This window comes from Lepidochelys kempii, chromosome 1, assembly GCF_965140265.1.
Source record: "Lepidochelys kempii isolate rLepKem1 chromosome 1, rLepKem1.hap2, whole genome shotgun sequence".
NCBI classification, from domain to species: domain Eukaryota; kingdom Metazoa; phylum Chordata; order Testudines; family Cheloniidae; genus Lepidochelys; species Lepidochelys kempii.
Genome location: NC_133256.1, coordinates 108148091 through 108170186, shown reverse-complemented (window position 1 = coordinate 108170186; position 22096 = coordinate 108148091). Strand labels below are relative to the sequence as shown.

Below are 22096 nucleotides of genomic sequence, written 5' to 3'. Positions count from 1 at the left end.
GGTTCTTAATTCCTTAAGTGTGCTTAGGTTTTTGTCACCATAAAACTTTCATTCAGAAAGTATTAGCTCATATTCTGTACCATGTAGTACAAGGGCATAAGCAGTAAACATCACATTAACATGTCAACCTAATCCTGCTGGGGGAGGCCTTGATAACCCGATCCGCCCCCCATGGCTGCAGGTTTGGCAGCACTAGGTCTTTTCTGCTCATGGCACAGCCCATATGTAGAGTATGCTACCGAGACCGATGATCCTTCTAATTCCCTCTGTGCCCCTCCCCCTCGATGTGTGAAACAAATGACTAGCAGAGTTCAAGATTTAAACCTATGAACATAATCTTTCCCACACATAGTCCATCTCCTGATTCACACATGCTCTTTTTCTTTTTTTACATTATTTCCCTGCCATTTTCCTCACCTTACACGTTCTCTCCAATCCCAACAATCTTTCTCTCACTCTCTCCAGTGGACGGGGAGAGTTCCCTTCTCTCACAATAAAAGGCCTCTTTCTCTACCAGTAGTACCATCTGCTCAGCTTTGCCTCATCATACATGCAGTGACATAATGCAACATCCCCACTCCCAACCTGCTGCTGCTGCCACTGCTTCTTAAGCAAAGAGCTGAGTGGGTTTTTCAAGCCTAGATTGCTGTAAGAAGATGAACCAACCCTTGAGATGACAGCACTGAAAAATGAAAGTTTCATTTTCCAGAAACAACAGTGTCCCCAGAATATGCAGAAGAAAGAATTTCCCAACTTTAATTCTGCAGCCTGTTTGTGTAGTACTTACTTGGTGCATTCTTCTAATGACTGTACAAGCATTTGCTGGTAGGAACTGATTTCTTCCAGGTTTCCCATTAAATATGAAGTATTTGCAGAGTTTAATCTGAAGCCAAGAAAAATAAAGCTTAGTAAGCAGCTGCAAGCTCAAAAAAAACCCCAACCTACATATAAAACTTTACTTCTATTTCTACTTTAATCAAAGTCATAGATTTGACAACAAAAATATGTATTTACTATTGTCATTTATTTGCATTACCATAGCACCTAGGAGCCCTAGTCATGGTGCAGGACCCTACTGTGCTAGGCACTGGACAAAGAGGACAAAAAAACAGACCCTGCACCAATGATCTTACAATCAAAGCCTAAGAGATTATAGGCAAACATTTCAATGCCAAGTGACTACTTAACTGTAAAGCTTGTAAAACTGAAGTTTTGATCATATGAAAAACAAAATCTAAGCCCTAGGTAAATTAAAAGAAAACAAAACACACATACTTTTCACTGACTTGTAACGGTCGCAAGTAGTTTGAAAGCATTGTCTGTAGTTCCTTAGCATATTCATTTTCTGTTTCTAAAATATTTTGTAGCACCTATAATAAATATATGACAATTAGTGACTATTTTGTTATTTTCAAAGAGACATTACAAAATATTTTTTTAAAATTGAAATATTCTTTTTAGCATTTATTGTAACAAGCATACTGTAAGACCATAAAACTTACCCAAAGAGCTAATAATCAGATACTGAATTAGATTCATACACTGACAATAAGTTGTTAAATATTACGTTTTGCAGCTATTAAACTTTTCCTTCAGATGTCTATGTACCACAAAAGGAGTAAGCCCAAAGGAAGGTTTCATTAAACTTAGCAACAATGTTTCCTGTAGAATTTAAATACCTACACACTGAGCTTTTTCAAAAGTAGGAGAATATTATTGCTTCTATACACTTTAAAACGGTTGAGGGGTTTTCAGAAAATGACAAAAAGTACCAGAAGTTAGCACTAGTCTTTTGAATCCCTTGTTACCATCTATTCTTCTATTGGGATTATTTCCTCAATCTTAATGATTAAAACCAAGGCAGTCACCAAATCTTGACTGCCAAATTTGTTACTGAGTTTACCTGGAAGTGCAATTCTGTGTCTAGGAGGACTGTGGGTAAATTTTAAATACACAATGTGATTATTTTAAGATAATTCTGTTTAAAAACACATTACAGAATGTTGACTGAATGTGAATGTAACAGCAGTAAACTACTGCAGAAAAATTACCACAGTTTCGGACATAAAACAAAGACAAACAATATGGCACAAGACTTTTTTACATCACATCACCACATGTACATCAACAGCAGTAATTTGGAATAACTTGAAATGTATACAGGAGATCATTCTTTATTAGGCAACCTCCTCAAAAGAGACTGCCCCAAAAGATCCTAAAATGTATTCTGCTCGGTTCTAAGAACATAAGAACGACCATACTGGGTAAGATCAATGATTAACACTAAGTTTTAGTCATGGGTATGTTTAGTAAAAGTCATGGACAGGTCACAGGCAACAAAAAAAAATTCATGGCCTGTGACCTGTCCATGACTTTTACTATATACCCCATACTAAAACTTGGGTGGGGGGCCACGGGTGTTCTGGGAGGGCATTCAGAGGTGCTGCGGATGCTGGGAGAGGTGGCCCAGGACCCCACTGGTGCTGGGGAGGCTTGGTGGGGCTCGCAAGCTCCCTACCCGGCTCCGCCATGTGTCCCTGCAGCTCCTAGGCAGCGGAGGGGCCAGGGAGTTTTGCACGCTGCTCCTGCCACAAGCATCGGCCACTGCAGCCAATGGGAGCTGCAGAGGAGGGGGCATGTGAGCATGGGCAGCACACGCAGCTCCCTGTCCCCTCCGCCTAGGAGCTGCAGGGCCATGCCAGTGGGAGACGGGGAGCCCCCCCACCCTGAGAAAAGCACCCCCCCTCTGCCCCTAGCCCCCTCCCACACACCCAAACTGCTGCTGCTGGCCCTGGGGCTGCTCGGCTTGGGCAGCCCCTGAGCCAGCACCCGCCACTGTAGAAGTCACAGAGGTCACGAAATGTCACAGAATCTGTGACCTCCATGACAGACTCGCAGCCTTACCAATGATCCATCTAGCCCAGTTCTGGTCTTCCAACAGTGGCCAGTGCAAGATGCTTCAGAGGGAGTGAACAGAACACGGAAATTTATCAAGGAATCCACCCCACCATCCAGTCCCAGTTTCTAGCAGTCAGGGGTTTAGGGACACCCAGAGCATGGCGTTGTTTCCTTGACCTGATGCATTTATAGTAGAAGTCCCTCCTTTGTTAAGCAACCACAGTTCTGTAGCCCCTTCAGACAGGTTTCATTGTCTCCAAAATGTCAACAGATATGCACAGTACAGATTTTACTTACTGGTGATTCAGCAACAGAATGGCCTTTCGTGTCTGAATTAAATATACTTCCCTAAACTTGTTAGAATATTTTATATGTAAAGAAACAGACCATTTTTAAGCTTTTCTGCCTTACAGAATCACAATTAGATTTGTTCTTGCTTTAAACCAATGTAACATGGGTATGTTCTGGATAGTTCTGTGACTTTTAATGCATTGCATGTAAGTTGCCACATTACCTTCTCTCTCTTGTGTTATATTTGTCTATATTAACATCTAATTTCATCATTTATAATAAGGACTGCACTAAATGCATTATTCACCGTTGTAGTCTATACTCTGTTTTAAGACATAAAAAGCCATTCATGTCTAAATGCAAACCTGATGAAACAAATGACATCTGAACTATTTAAAATGAAGAATTCACTGTTTCCTTCCTTGGTGTCATTGAATTCTGCTTTATTCTCTGAATGGTTCTATTCATCTGAAGGAAAAGAGACCACTTTCGAGTTCATTCTCTTGTTGGAACTCTGAATCCTGACCCAAAGATTAAAATGTCTCCATTCTTCAAGACACCGTGTCAGAGGAATGCCACAGAGAAAGCATTAGCTATTAATTGCGCAGCTAGAACATACAGTACAACATTAGCACACAAACTGTAAGGGGAATAAACGTATTAGTTTTAACGTATTTGGAAAGGGACTAAACAAAGATAAAAACAATAGCTGATCATTACAGAATCACAAACAAGAGTGAACAAGGTTTCATGCAAAAATATAACAAAAAGAGCGCTAAAATAAAATGCATAACACATAGAGCCATTTGCCCTCTCAGGGCTAACTCCAAAATTAATTTTCCCAACACGGCTTTCCCATAAAACAATATGTATACACACAAAACTTTCCAAAGCTGAGAAGAAGGAAGCAGATGAACCAACATCAAGAACATGACATCCTGAACATGACAAAGTGCTCCAGTACCAAAGTGAAAGAAATTTGCTGGAGACTTGAAAAAAGCCTCAGTACCATGGCAGTCTCTATGATACAGCAAATATTCTGAATGTACGTTCTGTTTCACAACGTAATAACTGCCTGAAAATCTGGTGACTAAATAATATTAACCTGTACAGAGATCGCTTGATTTTTTTGAAAAAAAATCATTTAAAAAGGTAGCAAATATTTCAACATTTTTAAGAATCAATATGCAGCAGTACCCCCAGGAAATTAAAATGCATTGAACAGTCAATATCACTGTGCTGTAAAGCCCTACTCAAAAAGGTAAGTTACCAGATTCACCTACTTCATTTTAAATCATTCCAAAACTCTACTGGTGCGATGCAATGCTATTAGACATGCACATATTATTAAAAGTCATTTAAAATACATTAAACTTCTCCTTTAGTTGACTTTCCTGTCTGCATAAAGAGTGATGACTGTCATTGTATACAGCATTCTTGTTTCTACTTTGAGAAGCATTTTTTTTAAACCTGGTTCACAGAGATCTAAATGCCATTTTTCTGTGTCACCCTGCCCCCAGCAACTTTCAGTATTACTTACCTACCTCACAAGGAAGTTGTGAGGATTAAATGTCTGTACAGCACTTTGAAGATATAAAGTTCTATAAAGTGCTCAGTATTACAAGTATAGAGTATTACAGTGTCTCTCCAGAGCACTTCTGAATTCCTAATCTCACCACCATGCCTGTATTCTCTAATAATCACCTTTCTTGCCTTTCCTGCTTTCTGCATGTTCTGGCTGCTGCAAGACCCCATGAGACCTCAAAGACCTTGTTCTCAAAGCTCCATCACAACATTTGCACAGATAAGTCTGGGTACCAAAGGAACGGGTCGTTTTCATTGAAAGGGCAGCTTTTACAATACGCAACACTAATGAATGGCATAGAAAGCTGAGCTCATCCAGTGCAAGCTTTCCCTTAGTCACAAGGCATGGAAAAATCAAGCGTGGTTAACAGTTCTGTCACACAAACCCAGTAACCTCCCTAAGGCAAAAACTATCACCCAAAAATGGATTTAAATGACCTACATAGAACTGAGCAACTTTCAAACCACATGAAAAGAAAATCAGATTTTGTTACAACATTAGGGACATGCGGCACATTACCATTTTGTCACACCACTACCATCACTCATCTAAAGCATCACCTCATAATAACAAATAAAAATCATTGTGTACTTTGCTTTTATCACTGGAACTCAATAAGCCACATCCTCAAACATGAACTCCTAAGCAGGGCATGCAAATGTTACACATGCACAAATTCTACATCGACAAGCAAACAAAGGGTACTTGGAGATTTGTAATGAACTATTTTGCACACGCAAATGCCAGCTGATGCAGCTTGGGAAGTTTGGCGTTATAGAAGGGCTCTCATTTTAAAGCATATAGGAACAAATAATGGAAAATTAGAGTCAGAAAGTGAACTATTGCTTTACCTCGTTTTCCACCCCTAGAACAGTCACTAGAAATCCTCGACTTGAATTTGTGCTATCTGCATATAGTAGACCATTATCTTATAGACTTACATAATAGAGAAATAAAACTTGACACATTAAGCTTTATTATTCTATAATGGTCAACTAGCAAAAGGTGAAAGTACAAATAATTTTTTTAAAGCCTGTCCTACAGGGATGTCATGTGATAACATGCCCACTTTGCAGCATCTAGTTACTTATTTATCCTTCATTTAAAGTAATGTATTTCATTGTTAATTCTACATCTGGTTCAGATTATGTAGTTCTTAAGTATCCTTATATGTCAAGATGGATGGGCTTTGCATCAAAATAATTCACTGCAATTTATTATTTATATATTCCCCTGCCAAGCACATATCTTGTCCTGCATACTCAATTACATAGTGTAATATGTACTAAATCAAACTTACTTTGAGATCAGAATGTATGAAAACAGTTTATTAATTGCAGATGGTGCTCTATAAATTGATAAAATAAAATAACATGATCAGGGAGGAGTAGGTAGCATATTTGTGGAAAGAGCCCTGAGGTCATCAGATTATGAGATTTTCCACTGCCCTGTCCCATCCTGGAAGGGGAGTTGGCAAAATTTCCCCCACCATATTCAGAGTTTCCTCTGAACTGCACTTTGACTCCTTCCTCCTTCCATGAGGGCTGTCTAGTATCACAACTCTTTCTCCAAAAACCTACTGTGAGGCTTGAACATAAGAACGGCCATACGGGGTCGGACCAAAGGTCCATCTAGCCCAGTATCCTGTCTACCAACAGTGGCCAATGCCAGGTGCCCCAGAGGGAGTGAACCTAACAGGGAAACGTCAAGTGATCCATCTCCTGTCGCCCATTCCCAGCTTCTGGCAGAGGCTAGGGACACCATCCCTGCCCATCCTGGCTAATGGCCATTGATGGACCTATCCTCCATGAATTTATCTAGTTCTTTTTTTAACCCTGTTATAGTCTTGGCCTTCGCAACATCCTCTGATAAGGAATTCCACAAGTTGACTGTGCGTTGTATGGAAAAAAATACTTCCTTTTGTTCGTTTTAAATCTGCTCCCTATTAATTTCATTTGGTGATCCCCTAGTTCTTGTGTTATGAGAAGGACTAAATAACACTTCCTTATTTACTTTCTCCACACCAGTCATGATTTTATAGACCTCTACTATATCCCCGTGGAGATTCCTGCCATGCATCAATATGTTACAAGAACAACATGACTAGAACCCAACAAGCACCACCACATCCAAGCGTGCCAGTTTCCAAACACCCATACAAGAGCTAAGATTTTGGGGCAATCTTGTTCAAGACCAGAGGTTGGAACCGTGGCTATGGGTCTATTGGCATTGTTACACTCTGTCCCTAGGTTAAACAATGATTCCCAACCTTAACTCCCCTGTAGTTTGCCCAAGAAAGAGTCCATTTACTTCAGTTTTCTGTAGAGGGGAGAATTTTACCCCTAATACAGATTGACAAATTTAAAAAGTATTTATTTATTGATTTATGAATCAAGTTTCATACCTAGGATAAAATTTTCTGAAAGCTTCAACCAGGTCAAATTTTGATTTGTGTTCATATTTGAAAACCTCATACTAATTAAAACACAAGTAATAAATGTAAAACGCTGATCAAAACAACAGGATCGGTCCTGCTTTGAGCAGGTGGTTGGACTAGATGACCTCCTGAGGTCCCTTCCAACCCTGATATTCTATGATTCTATGAATACACAGCAATAGGCAGAGTGAAAAGAATTTTAAAAAACTAGACATACCCAAGAGACCAAAATGTCTGTGATGTAAACTAACAGCACTACTGCAAAGAATGCTGAGCTTTACATCCTTATTTCAAAGGGAGGCTTAGATACTAGCTTCTAAAAGATTTAGTCAAAGTCTAGAAAACTGAATTTCACACCTTGATTATTCTTTTCCCTGTAGTCTCTGCCAATATTAAAGTGCCATTGACTACTATTTATGAAGAAATAAAACTAGAGAGATACAGGTTGCACCTTTGTTCAACATAAATGTTTATACTCTAATAACTTTAGAAAGGTTAATCCTCAGACAATAAATGCAAAATGTATTCTAAGTAAAGGCTGCCATGTTCATAGAATCATAGAATATCAGGGTTGGAAGGGACCTTAGGAGGTCATCTAGTCCAATCCCCTGCTCAAAGCAGGACCAATCCCCAACTAAATCTTCCCAGCCAGGGCTTTGCCAGGCCTGACCTTGAAAACCTCTAAGGAAGGAGATTCCACCATCTCCCTAGGTAATCCATTCCAATACTTCACCACCCTCCTAGTGAAAAAGTTTTTCCTAACAGACAACCTAAACCTCCCCCACTGCAACTTGAGACCATTACTCCTCGTTCTGTCATCTGCTACCACTGAGAACAGTCTAGAGCCATCCTCTTTGGAACCCCCTTTCAGGTTGTTGAAAACAGCTATCAAATCCCCCCTCATTCTTCTCTTCTGCAGACTAAATAATCCCAGTTCCCTCAGCCTTTCCTCATAAGTCGTGTGCTCCAGTCCCATAATCATTTTTGTTGCCCTCCGCTGGACTCTTTCCAATTTTTCCACATCCTTCTTGTAGTGTGGGGCCCAAAACTGGACACAGTACTCCACATGCGGCCTCACTACTGCCCAATAGCGGGGATGATCACGTCCCTCTATCTGCTGGCAATGCCCCTACATATGCATCCCAAAATGCCATTGGCCTTCTTGGCAACAAGGGCACACTGTTGACTCATATCCAGCTTCTCATCCACTGTCACCCCTAGGTCCTTTTCTGCAGAACTGCTGCCAAGCCACTCGGTCCCTAGTCTGTAGCGGTGCATGGGATTCTTCCGTCCTAAGTGCAGGACTCTGCACTTGTCCTTGTTGAACATCATCAGATTTCTTTTGGCCCAATCCTCTAATTTGTCTAGGGCCCTCTATATGCTGTCCCTACCCTTCAGCGTATCTACCACTCCTCTCAGTTTAGTGTCATCTGCAAACTTGCTGAGGGTGCAATCCACACCATTCTCCAGACCATTAATGAAGATATTGAACAAAACTGGCCCAGGACTGACCCTTGGGGCACTCCGCTTGATACCGGCTGCCAACTAGACATGGAGCCATTGATCACTACCCATTGGGCCCGACGATCTAGCCAGCTATCTATCCACCTTATAGTCCATTCATCCAGCCCATACTTCTTTAACTTGCTGGCAAGAATACTCTGGGAGACAGTGTCAAAAGCTTTGCTAAAGTCAAGGAATATCCACTGCTTTCCCCTCATCCACAGAGCCAGTTATCTCATCATAGAAGGCAATTAGCTTAGTCAGGCATGACTTGCCCTTGGTGAATCCATGCTGACTGTTCCTGATCACTTTCCTCTCCTCTAAGTGCTTCAGAATTGATTCCTTGAGGACCTGCTCCATGATTTTTCCAGGGATTGAGGTGAGACTGACTGGCCTGTATTCCCTGGATCCTCCTCCTTCCCTTTTTTAAAGATGGGCACTACATTAGCCTTTTTCCAGTCATCTGGGACCTCCCCCAATCGCCACGTGTTTTCAAAGATAATGGCCAATGGCTCTGTAATCACATCTACCAACTCCTTTTCCACCCTCGGATGCAGTGCATCCGGTCCCATGGACTTGTGCTCGTCCAGCTTTTCTGAATAGTTCTAAACCACTTCCTTCTCCACAGAGGGCTGGTCACCTCCTCCCCATGCTGTGCTGCCCACTCCAGCAGTCTGGGAGCTGACCTTGTGTGACATTATTGACATAAACTGGGACCGTATAGATCATTGTTGCAACCAAGGTCCTGTAGTGGCACCAAATCTTGCGTAAAGGGGGTCAAATGAGGTGTCTAAGACAAGGTTATGGTTTGCTGGATATGATTATGCTGTCTAGATGTGTGTATCATTTTTATAGTTAAAGTTATGAATACTGGCTCTATACTGTCTGTATTTCAAACTTGTGCTATGCTTCTGGGGAACTCTCCAGACAAGTTGGTGTCAGCTCTGCCTAGCCTGCTTGATGGCCCATTAAGGACCACCAGCTATACAAGTGAGAGAAGGCAGACACGCCTTGTGACTCAGCAAGGTTGCAGGGACATGCCTATGGACAGAACTCTGAGGCTTTTCCAGGCCATGTGATGGACAGCTTGTCTTTGGGACAAAGAAAGCAGAGACCACATGGCAAGGGAATATAAAAAGCTGCAGCTCCTCCATCTTGTCTTCAATCCTGCTTTTTACCTCTGGAGGGACTTTGCTACACTGAAGCTTTGAACCAAGGACTGAAAGACCCATCCCAGCTGTGGATGTATGTACTCCAGAGACTTGATTTGAACCTGCAGTTTATTCTATCACTGCTGCAAGCCTGAACCAAGAACTTTGCCATTACTGTATGTAATTGATTCTAACCAATCCTAGCTCTCATCTATATCTTTTTCCTTTTATGAATAAACCTTTAGATTTTAGATTCTAAAGGATTGGCAACAGCGTGATTTGTGGGTAAGATCTGATTTGTATATTGACCTGGGTCTGGGGCTTGGTCTTTTGGGAAAACCTTTTTCTTTTACTGAATATTGGTTTTCAGAACCATTTGTCCCCATAACGAATGGCACTGGTGGTGATACTGGGAAACTGGACTGTCTAAGGGAATTGCTTGTGTGACTTGTGGTTAGCCAGTGGGGTAAAACCAAAGTCTTCTCCATTTGGCTGGTTTGGTTTGCCTTGGTGTGCACAGAAACCCCAGCCTTGGGCTGTAACTGCCCTGCTTTAAGCAATTTGTCCTGAATTGGCACTGTCAGTTGGGTCCTGCCAGAACCAGCATTGTTATACCTTGTTCGTGAAGACAGAGGCAAAAAAAGCATTGAGTACATTAGCTTTTTCCACATCCTCTGTCACTAGGTTGCCTCCCTCATTCAGTAAGGGGCCTACACTTCCTCGATTTTCTATTTGTTGTTAACATACCCGAAGAAACCCTTCTTGTTACTCTTAACATCTCTTGCTAGCTGCAACTCCAAGTGTGATTTGACCTTCCTGATTTCACTCCTGCATGCCTGAGCAATATTTTTATACTCCTCCCTGGTCATTTGTCCAATCTTCCACTTCTTGAAAGCCTCTTTTTTGTGTTTAAGATCAGCAAGGATTTCGCTGTTAAGCCAAGCTGGTTGCCTGCCATATTTACTATTCTTTCGACACATCGGGATGGTTTGTTCCTGTAACCTCAATAAGGCTTCTTTAAAATACAGCCAGCTCTCCTGGACTCCTTTCCCCGTCACGTTATTCTCCCAGAGGATCCTGCCCATCAGTCCCCTGAGGGAGTCAAGGTCTGCTTTTCTGAACTCTAGGGTCCATACTCTGCAGCTCTCCTTTCTTCCTTGTGTCAGGATCCTGAACTCAACCATCTCATGGTCACTGCCTCTCAGGTTTCCATCCACTTTTGCTTCTCCTACTAATTCTTCTTGGTTTGTGAGCAGACAGACCCATTACCTTGTGCCTAAGGTCACTGAAGAACAAAGTGTGACTTCATGAAAAACATCTTTGGTCCTATTTGGGTGTAAAAATTTCAATTTTGAAACTAAGAATTTTGGAATTTAACTTGGTCAAAGTTTGAATTTCTGAATCAAAAAATATAAGATAGATAATATCCCCCCCCCCCCCCTTCTCTCATATTTTGAACAAAGCCAACCCTTTCTCAAGAGGCCCATTTGTGGGTCATAAAATGGCCTGGAACAAACATCTGAATACATTATTGTGAAAATGAGTCAGATTTTTTTCCGTTTTCTTTTTTCATTTTCACATCAACTAGCTATCTAGACCCAACAATATGAAATAAAATAGCTGGGATAAGAGAGAAAAGGCAAAGAGAAATGGCGCTAACTGATTCCTTACTGACAACTTCAAACCATAACAGGATCATGCACACTTCCATGGGATGGTATCATTGAGAAAATCACTTTACAGATCAAAATTTTAAGATTAACATTTTCAAATCAAGGAAAAACACAGGAGTGAAAAGTGAGCAATGTTTTAAAAACCCAGAGCAACACTGTCAATTTTTTGAAGTTTTCTACTGAAGATTACATACCTTTACACACTTTAAGAAATTATTAAATAGCAAGTTGATTGTCATGTTACAGTTACAAGCATGATTCCTTCAGAGATTGCAAAGGGTACATGGCAGAACTGCTATTTTTTATCCTGGCTATCAGGTATTGGATGCAATACATGATCCATCAGCAGCCCTCCATTCCCAATAATATTAACTACTGAGACAGTTTCAGAGTAGCAGCCGGGTTAGTCTGTATCCGCAGAAAGAAAAGGAGGACTTGTGGCAGCATCCGATGAAGTGGGCTGTAGCTCACGAAAGCTTATGCTCAAATAAATTGGTTAGTCTCTAAGGTGCCACAAGTCCTCCTGTTCTTATTGAGACAGGCACTCGAGGGCAGTGGTTCTCAACTGGGGGTTTGGTTTAAAGGTGGTATCAGGGGGTCTGCGAGCCCTGGAGCCCTGACCCGAGCCCATAGGCGGAGTTTGGGGGAGGCACGGGGAAATTGTCTCCCCCCTGCAAACAGCAGTGCCGTAACCAGAGCTGGGGCAAACCCAGGCGTGACTCCATCCCCACCCTCTTTCCCTGACCCCATGAGGCTCTGGCCCCTGGCCAGATTGGACATAGGAAGCCACAGCCAGGCAACATGGGGCCGGGATGCTGCCCTAGCTGGTACCATGGAGCACCATGGTGTGATGCTTCCCTGTCTCCTCTGTCTGCTGCCAGTACATGGGGCTGTGGCTGCTCCTTAGTTCCCAGCCCCCACCGACTGCTCGTGGGGGACCCAGCTCCAGGGCTGGCAAATCCCTCAGGGACCAACGACCATAATGACGGGGCCCTCCCAGCACACAGCCCCTCGCTACCCTCTTCCTACACCTTGAGCTACCCCCTGCCTGCATGGAGCCCCAACTACCCCTCTAGCTGCACCCTGAACTACACCCCTGCCTGCACACAGCCCTAGTTACCCCTCTCCCTACACTCAGAGCTACCCTCTTGCCTGCATACAGCCCCAGCTACCCCCTTCCTGCACCCTGAGCTACCCGCCGCCTGCACACAGCCCCAGCTACCCCCTCCCTGCACTCTGAGCTACCCCCCGCCTGCACACAGCCCCAGCTACCCCCTCCCTGCATCCTGAACGGTTTTCAAACTTTTTGAGCTGAGCCTTCCACCCCTTTGAATTATTATTTTTGGTTGCGCACTCCCCCCTCATGCCAGACAGTTTGGGGGGCCTGCTGAGGTGACTCGGGGGTGGAGGTGGCACTGCCTCCCTGGACCCTGCCATGGGGAGCTGGCCTGAGCCTGCTCCCCAGATATAGAAGTCAAACTACGCCTATGCCCAAGCGCCCCTCCTCCCCTACAGCTGAAGCCTAAAATGGGCCCCACCCCGTGCTGGACTCTGGCATTTTTATAGCACGTTGAGGGAGCCTCAGAAAGAAAAAGGCTGAGAATCCCTGATATAGGGGTGTGTGTGGGTGTGTGTTTTTCAAATAATTGAGCTATATACAATCATTGCATTCTTCGAGGTGGTTCCTGTTAGCTGTCACACTTCTTCACAAAACATAATAACTATCAACCTATAATATCAAACTAATAACTATATTCTCTACTTTAAGACCCCTGCTGAAAATATATTAACACATAAAAAAAAAACAGCTGCATCAAAGAAAAAGAAAAAGACTTGATGTTGTGACATCAGCAAAGACCAGTAGTTTACAATTAACACATTTATCATTTTTGTTAACAAGATGACAGAACTTCCATAAGTACCCATATTTTATAAAATACGGGATGAAAGCTATTGTATTCATTAAAAAAAGCAAGAGTTTTATAATATTATATCTTGTATCTACGAAAGAAATGTCAGTAATATGCTAAGAAAATATATAAAATATATCAAAGGTTAACCACCTCTGTCTTCGCATTTCCTCTTTCTGAAAGTTCAGATAAACTGTGTAAATGAGAGGTCCCAGCAGCTGATTACTCAGTTATGTAGGTTGATTAAAGAGCACAGCAAAGTAGACAGGGAGGTCAAGAAACGTCTCTGCCAAAATGTTTAACCTCTTTGGTTTAAGACAAAGGACAAGTGAAGTATAACCTTGTTAATTTAAAATGACTGGAAGAGACTTACTGCAAATAGCTGATTTTTGCAAATTAACAAGCGAACAAAAAAAAGTATCAAATGCACTCCAGAAATAAACTTTCTTCACTTACTCTGTTACTTACACTTACTTACACTGTTTCGTTCAACTTATTTAGGATCACACTTATAGCATATTCATAAATGTACAATAGAATATTTTGTAAAAATAGTGAAGGCCTTGGTAATGTGAAAATTCACTACAGCCCTTGGCTTTTTAATTTTGGCTAAGAGGTGGCACTTTTTATACAGATTCTGAAGTGAGCAAATTATTGAGGTTCTATCGTATACAATTCAGAATAAGGAAAGGGCTCACTCACCACATTGTAATAGCTTTTGCTAATTGCAGACGTATCAAAACCTTTGGGAGGACTCTTCAGTGTTCCTGATTTGGGGGAGACTGGTTTTTCTGAAATGTAAAATGTTTTGTCAGTGGGATGCAATTTCATATTTCAACACTAGAGGTCAAACAAGCTGCTCTAAGATCACTGAAATGAGATACAGTGGAAACAATGCTTTCCTGAGAAATGTACAGAGCTGTGTTAAAGTCAAGTCTTACATACTAATACAGGATCAAAATGGTGTATATATTCACAAAAAATGAAATTCCAGAGCCCCTGAAGTCAATGGCAAAACTCCCATTAACTTCATTGGGACCAGGATTTCAGCCAATCAGAATAACTTGACCAAAATATCTTTTGAAAAGTGAACACATTATCACAGGCAGGCTGTGATTTTAAAATGAGATATTTGCAGTAGTCCAGAAGGTGTTATATGTTTAGACAAAAGCAGTAAATTACTTTTGCTTTCACTAAATTAAAATGGATAAAAGCAAAATCCACGAAAAAGGTCTAACTTTACTATACTTGTAGTTTGTAGAAATAAAATATAAAAAATTGTACAAGTTAGTACAGAAATAAAACGATTTACCAGATGATCTTCTGGAATATCAATTACACTTATTATCTATGTAAAACAAATGCCTCTGCGCTGAAAACAATTTCTCCATCAACACAGAATATGTGCAATTTTCCAAAAACAAACAAAAAACAAAACAAAGAAAACCCCAACCAACATTCCCTGAAAATGCAACCCTGTAAAAAGAATCTATTCCTCAATTATGCTCTCTGTGGAGAGACAACATATGTCTGCAAGATTAAAATGACTGTCCTGACAGCTTGCAGCACAAGACCGAATCACTTAATGAGCTGTTCTGAGAGTTGCCTCTCTCAGCAGTACATACAGACACAAAATAAACACTCCCAACCCTCCTTCCACCTCCTCTTATTTAACACTAGTGGGATGCAAGAATTTCAAATGTAAAGCTGCTCTCTGCTGAATCAGAAGATGGGATATACAGTATATAGAGTGTCCTCCTGACCTCGTGCACATGACTGAAGTAACAGATCTGAATGAGCGCACTCTTTTGGCAATTGCCAATTATACTATAAAAAGGCTTTATTCATCTGGACATTATGCTCCATTCACTTCATATTAAAACAGACTGGTTTCATAGGCAGACTTCAGACAAGTACCTTAGTTACGAATACCAGATAGTGAAATGACAGATTGTCTGAGATGAACTGTAGTAGGATCAAAACACTCCTACTGAAAATCTAGGCATGCCTCTATTTTGAAGACAAACTCTTCTGTTCACTCAAGCTTTAACTCATAAATATATTTTATTTAAAATTTAACTTTAATTCTGGTGAGTTGATTTTTAAGAATCTGGGGTGAGACTCTCAGGTGCAGAGCAGCACCTTACATCACATGAGGAATCTGCCACTGAGTTGGATAAACCAGTCATGGGAGGGGGATTCTCCGGTGGCTCTTTTGCCAATCCCCATCACACTGCCAACCGGGAGGAAGTTTCCAGAGGAAAAGGGGTGTGGGCCAGGGCAGGCCATGCTGCACCAATACCCAGCTGTGGCTTTGGGGCTGGACAGTAGCTGTTAATTTATAGCCATCCACAGGCTGCCATGCATTATTCTCAGGGCCTGGCCATGCACACAGCATCCCCAGGATTAGGCTGAGTGAAGAGGTGATGAGATACTCTTTTGCCTTCACACCCCACAGCTGCCTTGTGCATGCTTTGGCCTGACGGCAGGATTTGGTGCAAGTGATTGATAGCTTTGTCCCTCAAAACTGTCTTTGCTCTGACATCAGGGAAACATGGATACATTGCTGAGGAGTAATTCCAGAGAATAGCACAACCATGCAGAGACAAAATCAGAAAAGCTAAGGCACCAAATGAGTTATTGCCTTGTATGTCCCTTACCAGGTGTAAGAGGAGGTTCTTTAAATACATTAGAAGCAAGAGAGGGATGAAGGAAAGGATAGGTCCTTCTAGTTAACAGCAGAGAGCTAACAACAGATAATAACATCAAGAAGGTTCAGGTGTTTAATGCCTATTTTGCTTCAGTCTTTACTAAAAATGTTAATGGCGACCAGACACTCAACACAATATTAACAATAAGGGGGAAGGAACATACCTCAAAATAGGGGAGAACAGGTTAAAGAATATTTAGATGAGTTAGATGAAGTCAGAAATTCATCCTAGGGTAGTTAAAGAACTAGCTGAAGCAACCTCTGAACTATTAGCAATCATCTTCGAGAACTCACAGAAGATGGGTGAGGTTCCAGAAGACTAGAAAAGGGCAAACATAGTAGCTAGCTTTAAAAGGGGGAACGAAGAGGACCCAGGGAATTACAGACCAATCAGCCCAGATACTGGAACAAACTATTTAACAATAAGTATCTAAGCAACTAGAGGAGAATAGGACTATAAGGTCAAGGACAAATTATACCAAACCAACATAATTTTCTTCTTTCACAGGGTTACAGGTCTAGTAGATGGGAGAAGCAATAGATATGATAGATCTTGATTTTAGTACAGCTTTTGACACAGTCCCACATGACATTCTCATAAGCAAACTAAGGAAATTGAATCCAGATGAAATTACTATAAGGTGAGTAAAAAGAAAAGGAGGACTTGTGGCACCTTAGAGACTAACCAATTTATTAGAGCATAAGCTTTCGTGAGCTACAGCTCACTTCTTCAGATGCATATCGTGGAAACTGCAGCAGGCTTTATATATACACAGAGAATATGAAACAATACCTATTCCCACCCCACTGTCCTGCTGGTAATAGCTTATCTAAAGTGATTTCCAGCACAAATCCAGGTTTTCTCACCCTCCACCCCCCCACACAAATTCACTCTCCTGCTGGTGATAGCCCATCCAAAGTGATAACTCTTTACACAATGTGCATGACAATTAAGCTGGGCTATTTCCTGCATAAATCCAGGTAAGGTGAGTGTACAACTGGTTGAAAGACTGTATTCAAATATCAATGATTCGCTGTCAAACTGGGAGGACATATCTAGTGGTCGTCTTGCAGGGGTCAGTCCTGAGTCTGGTACTCTTCAATACTTTCATTAATTACTTGGATAACGGAGTGGAAAACCTGCTTATAAAATGTGCAGATGACACCAAGCTGGGAGAGGCTGCAAGCACTCAGGAAGAGAGGATTAGAATTCAAAAGGACAAGGACAAATTGGAGAATTGGTCTGAATTCAACAAGATGAAATTTAAGAAAGATAAATGCAATGTACCATACTTAGAAAGGAAAAATCAATGCACAACTACAAAATGGGGAATACACAGACTAGGCTTCAGTGCGGGGTGGTAGGCTGTAGTGACTGTGAAATCCTAACAAAACGTCACATCCACCACAATCTCACCACTGCCGAGAGGACAGTTATACAGTCTCTGAAATCCAACCGCTGATAGCGATCAAACCAGCAGATAAAGGGGGCACCATCGTGCTCCCAACAGTGCTGACTACGTCAACAAGCCCAACCAACAACTCCCTCCGTGTACATCTACACTGCAATAAAAGACCCACGACATGGCCACAGCTGGCCCAGGTCAGCTGACTCAGGCTCATGGGACTCAGGCTGTGGGGCTCCAGCCCAAACATCTACACTACTATTTTTTTGCCACAGAGTCCAATCCCTGCGAGCTCGAGTCAACAGACCCGGGCTCTGAGACTTGCTGCCATGGATTTTTTAATCCAGTGTAGACATACTCTCCGACACCACTTCCTATAAAGAACTCAACGAAAATCCCACACCACAATGCATCCAAGAATTTGAGGATATCATCACATCTTTCTCCAAAGAACTCCAAGAGAAACTCTACAACCTCGTCCCCCATGAACCTACCCCAGGGGCCTTCTACTGGCTTCCCAAGATACACAAACAAGGGAACCCAAGCAAACCTATCACACCTGGCCACTGTACCTTACTGAAGGAACACTGGGACTCAGACACCATTCACCACACAAAGGACCAGCTTCCTCCAGGACACAACCAGCCTCCTCTAGAAACACCGCAACATTAACAACCCCCACTCAGAACATCATCCTCGCCACTGTGTATGTCACTTCCCTATACACCAACATCCCTCACAATGACAGCATTGCTGCCTGCCTCAAACATCTACAAGACAACAGACAACACTCACATATGCAGCCCAAACTCAGTTCATCCTCACCCATAACAACTTTACAAGCAACAACGAACACTTTGTCCAAACCATGGGAACAACCATGGGTACTAAGATGGCTCCCCGATATGCCAGCCTCTTCATAGGCCACCTTGAGAAAGAATTTCTGAAAAACACCACTGTGAAACCAATGATACACCTGAGATAAATCGATGATATTTTCATCCTCTGGACAAAGGACCTAAACTCCCTCAGAGATTTCCACTGCAACTTCAGGAACCAGCACCTGTCTATCAAACTCTTTTTAAAACCTTTCCACACTAGCATCAACTTCCTAGACACCATGATCAGCTTCAACAATAGAACCCAGCAGACAACTATATACAAGAAACCAACGGATCACCACACCTACCTCCACAGGTTCAGTAACCACCCCAAACACACCAAGAAATCGGTTATCTACAGCCAGGCACTCAGATAGCACAGAATATGGGCAAGGATAAAATCCAGGATACACTCCTTAACCCACTTAAAACTGCCTTCCCAAAACAAGGGCATTCCACCAGAGAAGTAGATCACATCATGGAGCAGGTTCACCCAAACACCCTGGGAGAATCTACTTCCATGCAGGGGGGAAGAAAAAAAATGGCTGCACATCCTTAGTTGTTAACTATCACCCCATCCTGAAACCCACACAAGGTCTCATTACACAATTACAACCCATATTCAATGGGGACCACATCCTGAAAGACATCTTTCCCAAACCTCCTCTTCTGGCCTTCAAACAATGTCCCCAGCTTGCCAAGCTTGTCATCAGAAGCAAGCTCCCCACTGACCAGGACACACCAACTCAAAGGGGCACCAGAGCCCGACAGAACAGATGCAAAAGCTGCAGACATATCTCCACTGTTATGATACTCAATACTCCCCCACCACACACCTTCCAAGATCCATGGGTCCTACACATGCCTCTCACAACATGTGGTGTACCTCATGCAGTGCATCTAATGCCCCAACAACTCTGCGGGCGAAACCAATCACTTAAATGAACTTACACAGAAAAATGATAAAAGACAAAATCATATCACATCACAGGGGGTTTGAACACTTCACAAAGCAATCACTCTATATCTAACCTCTCAGCCCCTATGCTCAAAGAAAATCTGCACAACACCTTCAAAAACAAGCCTGGGAACTCAAATTCATAACTTTGTTACATACTAAAAATCATGGATTTAATAAAGATGCTGAATTTATGGCTCTTTACAACAATCTATAACTCACTACCCTCCTTTGTCCTATGACTGCAGAGGAGTTAACTTCCCGGTTCACCTTGAATGGTCTTACAACATGTGAACTCCCTATGCAAAACAATTTTTTCCACCTTGTATTTAGCTGTGACACTTTGGGTAGCTTTCCCAGATCTGAGGAAGAGCTCTGTAAGCTCAAAAGCTTGTCTATTTTACCAACAAAAGTTGGTCCAACAAAAGATATTACCTCACCCAACTCGTCCATCACACACATACAGGTGGTCTGAAGACTATCGTAATACAGAGGTTCTTAAACTGTGATCTATGGACTACCATTTGCTAGTGACTTGTAGAAAGCTGGCTGGTTATATAGTGTTGGCTCTCTTCTTCCACCTGCTACATCACATAAGCTTGGCAAGCTGGTGAACTGAGCAGACAAATAATGTCCATTGATCACCTATTTGTTGACCATGCTTAATTATTAAAAAATATTCCAGCGAGAATGCCCTGATGTACGCAGAAGCCTATCTTTTTCATTGCATCCTAGTGCCATCTGTTAACAAGACTACTTAAATGCCTTGATCATTCACTTTACCATATGCTACCACCACCTGTTAGGAAAAAGGTGACCAACTGAAAATGGAACATCTTGACTGGATGCAATCTTCTGGAACTAACAGTGCGTGTGTGTGTGTGTAGATATCTTTCCTGGTATACCAGGACATTAACATACATGCTGCTTTACAATTTAAAGACATAGTTCCTGCCTAAAAGAACCTACAATCTAAACTGATTAGACAAACATAGGGTATATCAGGGGATGGCAACCTCTGAGAAGTGGCATGCCAAGTTTTCATTAATTTAAGGTTTCGCGTGCCAGTAATACATTTTACATTTACAGGGGCCCCCCGACGGAACCCCAGACTGGCAGCGGGCTAATTGGGGCCGGCAGCTGCGACCCTGGCTGGCAGGGGCCAGCGGCCAGAACCCCAGACTGGCAGCGGGCTAATTGGGGCCGGCAGCTGCGACCCCGGCTGGCAAGGGCCAGCGGCCGGAACCCCAGACTGGCAGCGGGCTAATTGGGGCCGGCAGCTGCGACCCCGGCTGGCAGGGGCCAGCGGCCGGAACCCCAGACTGGCAGCGGGCTAATTGGGGCCGGCAGCTGCGACCCCGGCTGGCAGGGGCCAGCGGCCGGAACCCCAGACTGGCAGCGGGCTAATTGGGGCCGGCAGCTGCGACCCCGGCTGGCAGGGGCCAGCGGCCGGAACCCCAGACTGGCAGCGGGCTGAGCGGCTCAGCATGTTGCCAGTCTGGGTTCCGTCTGACACCTGCGCTGCCGGTCTGGGATCCTGGCAGTGGGCCGAGGGACAGAACCCCAGACCGACAGTGCAGGCGGCAGGCGGGACCCCAGACCGGCAGTTCGCGGAGCGGCTCAGCTTGCCGCCGGCCTGGGGTTCTGTCTGCCGGCCTGGGGTCCCAGCCACCGGCCCCGCTCAGCCTGCTGCCAGCCCGGAGTTCCGTCCATCCAGGCCGGCAGGGGGCTGAGCGGGGCCGGCGGCCGGGACCCCGGCTGGTAGCAGAGTGCCACTAAAAATCAGCTCACGTGCCGCAGGCTGCCGACCCTTAGGGTAATCTACACTGCAATCAGACACTTGCAGCTGGCCCGTGCCAGCTGATTCGGGCTCGTGTGCCTTGGGCTGTGGGGCTGTTTATTTGCAGTGTAGACTTCAGGTCTCAGACTGCAGGAGCTCGAGCTCTAGGACCCTCCCACCTCACAGGGTTACATCGTGAGCCTGGAAGTCTATGCTCCAATTAAACAGCCCCGCAACCCCAGCCGTGGGTTTTTAATTGCAGTGCAGACATAGCCACAGAAATTAAGCCAGAAGGGACTGAGGGAGAGAGAGGAAAGTTCACGGTCATTAAACCTCCTCCCCCAACAAAAAGAGAAAAGATGCACAGTCATTAAGCTGCTAAGAGAGTTGGCCTGCTGCTTACCTATCATAAGTGCATTTCAAAATGACTTTTCTTTTTTAGTTGCTACGTTTGTTTTATTAATTTTATTTTTCTTTCCTTTTTGTAACTGTTCATCCTTGAATAATGTTCACATTTAAATGCTAGCCTAACATTGATAAAAAAGGTAATAATAATTATTCTTTCATTTTTTAGAACTTCATTGGGTTTCACATTTTTCCGAGTTAAAACAACTCAGTTAAGAAATAGGCCTAATTAAAAAAAAGTTAAGTACCTATGGCTAAGCTTACTGCGACCATAAAGTCTTGCTTTTTTTGTTACTGCTGTTACTGTTCTAATAAATTAGTGCTTTAAAATATTTGACCATTTTTGACATTCATTTGATAAAATTTGACCAATCGACCATTTATTTTTTGGACTGGTCAAATATCCAACCCTAAAATCACATTCAAGTAAGTAAAAATTCATTCCTTTTCCCTTTAAAAAACTGCTTTAAGTTACTAGATATTTTTGTTGGAATAGATAAATAATTAG

At 42.8% G+C, this 22096-nt stretch overlaps 1 protein-coding gene across 7 annotated transcripts in view; it reads right to left on the bottom strand.

The window, feature by feature from the left end:
* ARHGEF7 (Rho guanine nucleotide exchange factor 7) overlaps positions 1 to 22096 on the bottom strand; it is a 195254-nt gene that overhangs the window by 75315 nt on the left and 97843 nt on the right. For 6 of the 7 annotated variants that reach the window (XM_073349944.1, XM_073349954.1, XM_073349964.1 and 3 more), the window contains 3 exons: positions 14151 to 14239; positions 1276 to 1370; positions 788 to 883 (listed from right to left, as the gene is read on the bottom strand). In XM_073349944.1, the coding sequence (XP_073206045.1) occupies positions 788 to 883; positions 1276 to 1370; positions 14151 to 14239 (280 nt within the window). Of the gene's footprint in view, positions 1 to 787; positions 884 to 1275; positions 1371 to 4893; positions 5164 to 14150; positions 14240 to 22096 lie in introns of those variants that run through there. The other variant, XM_073349996.1, reaches the window with a different exon arrangement.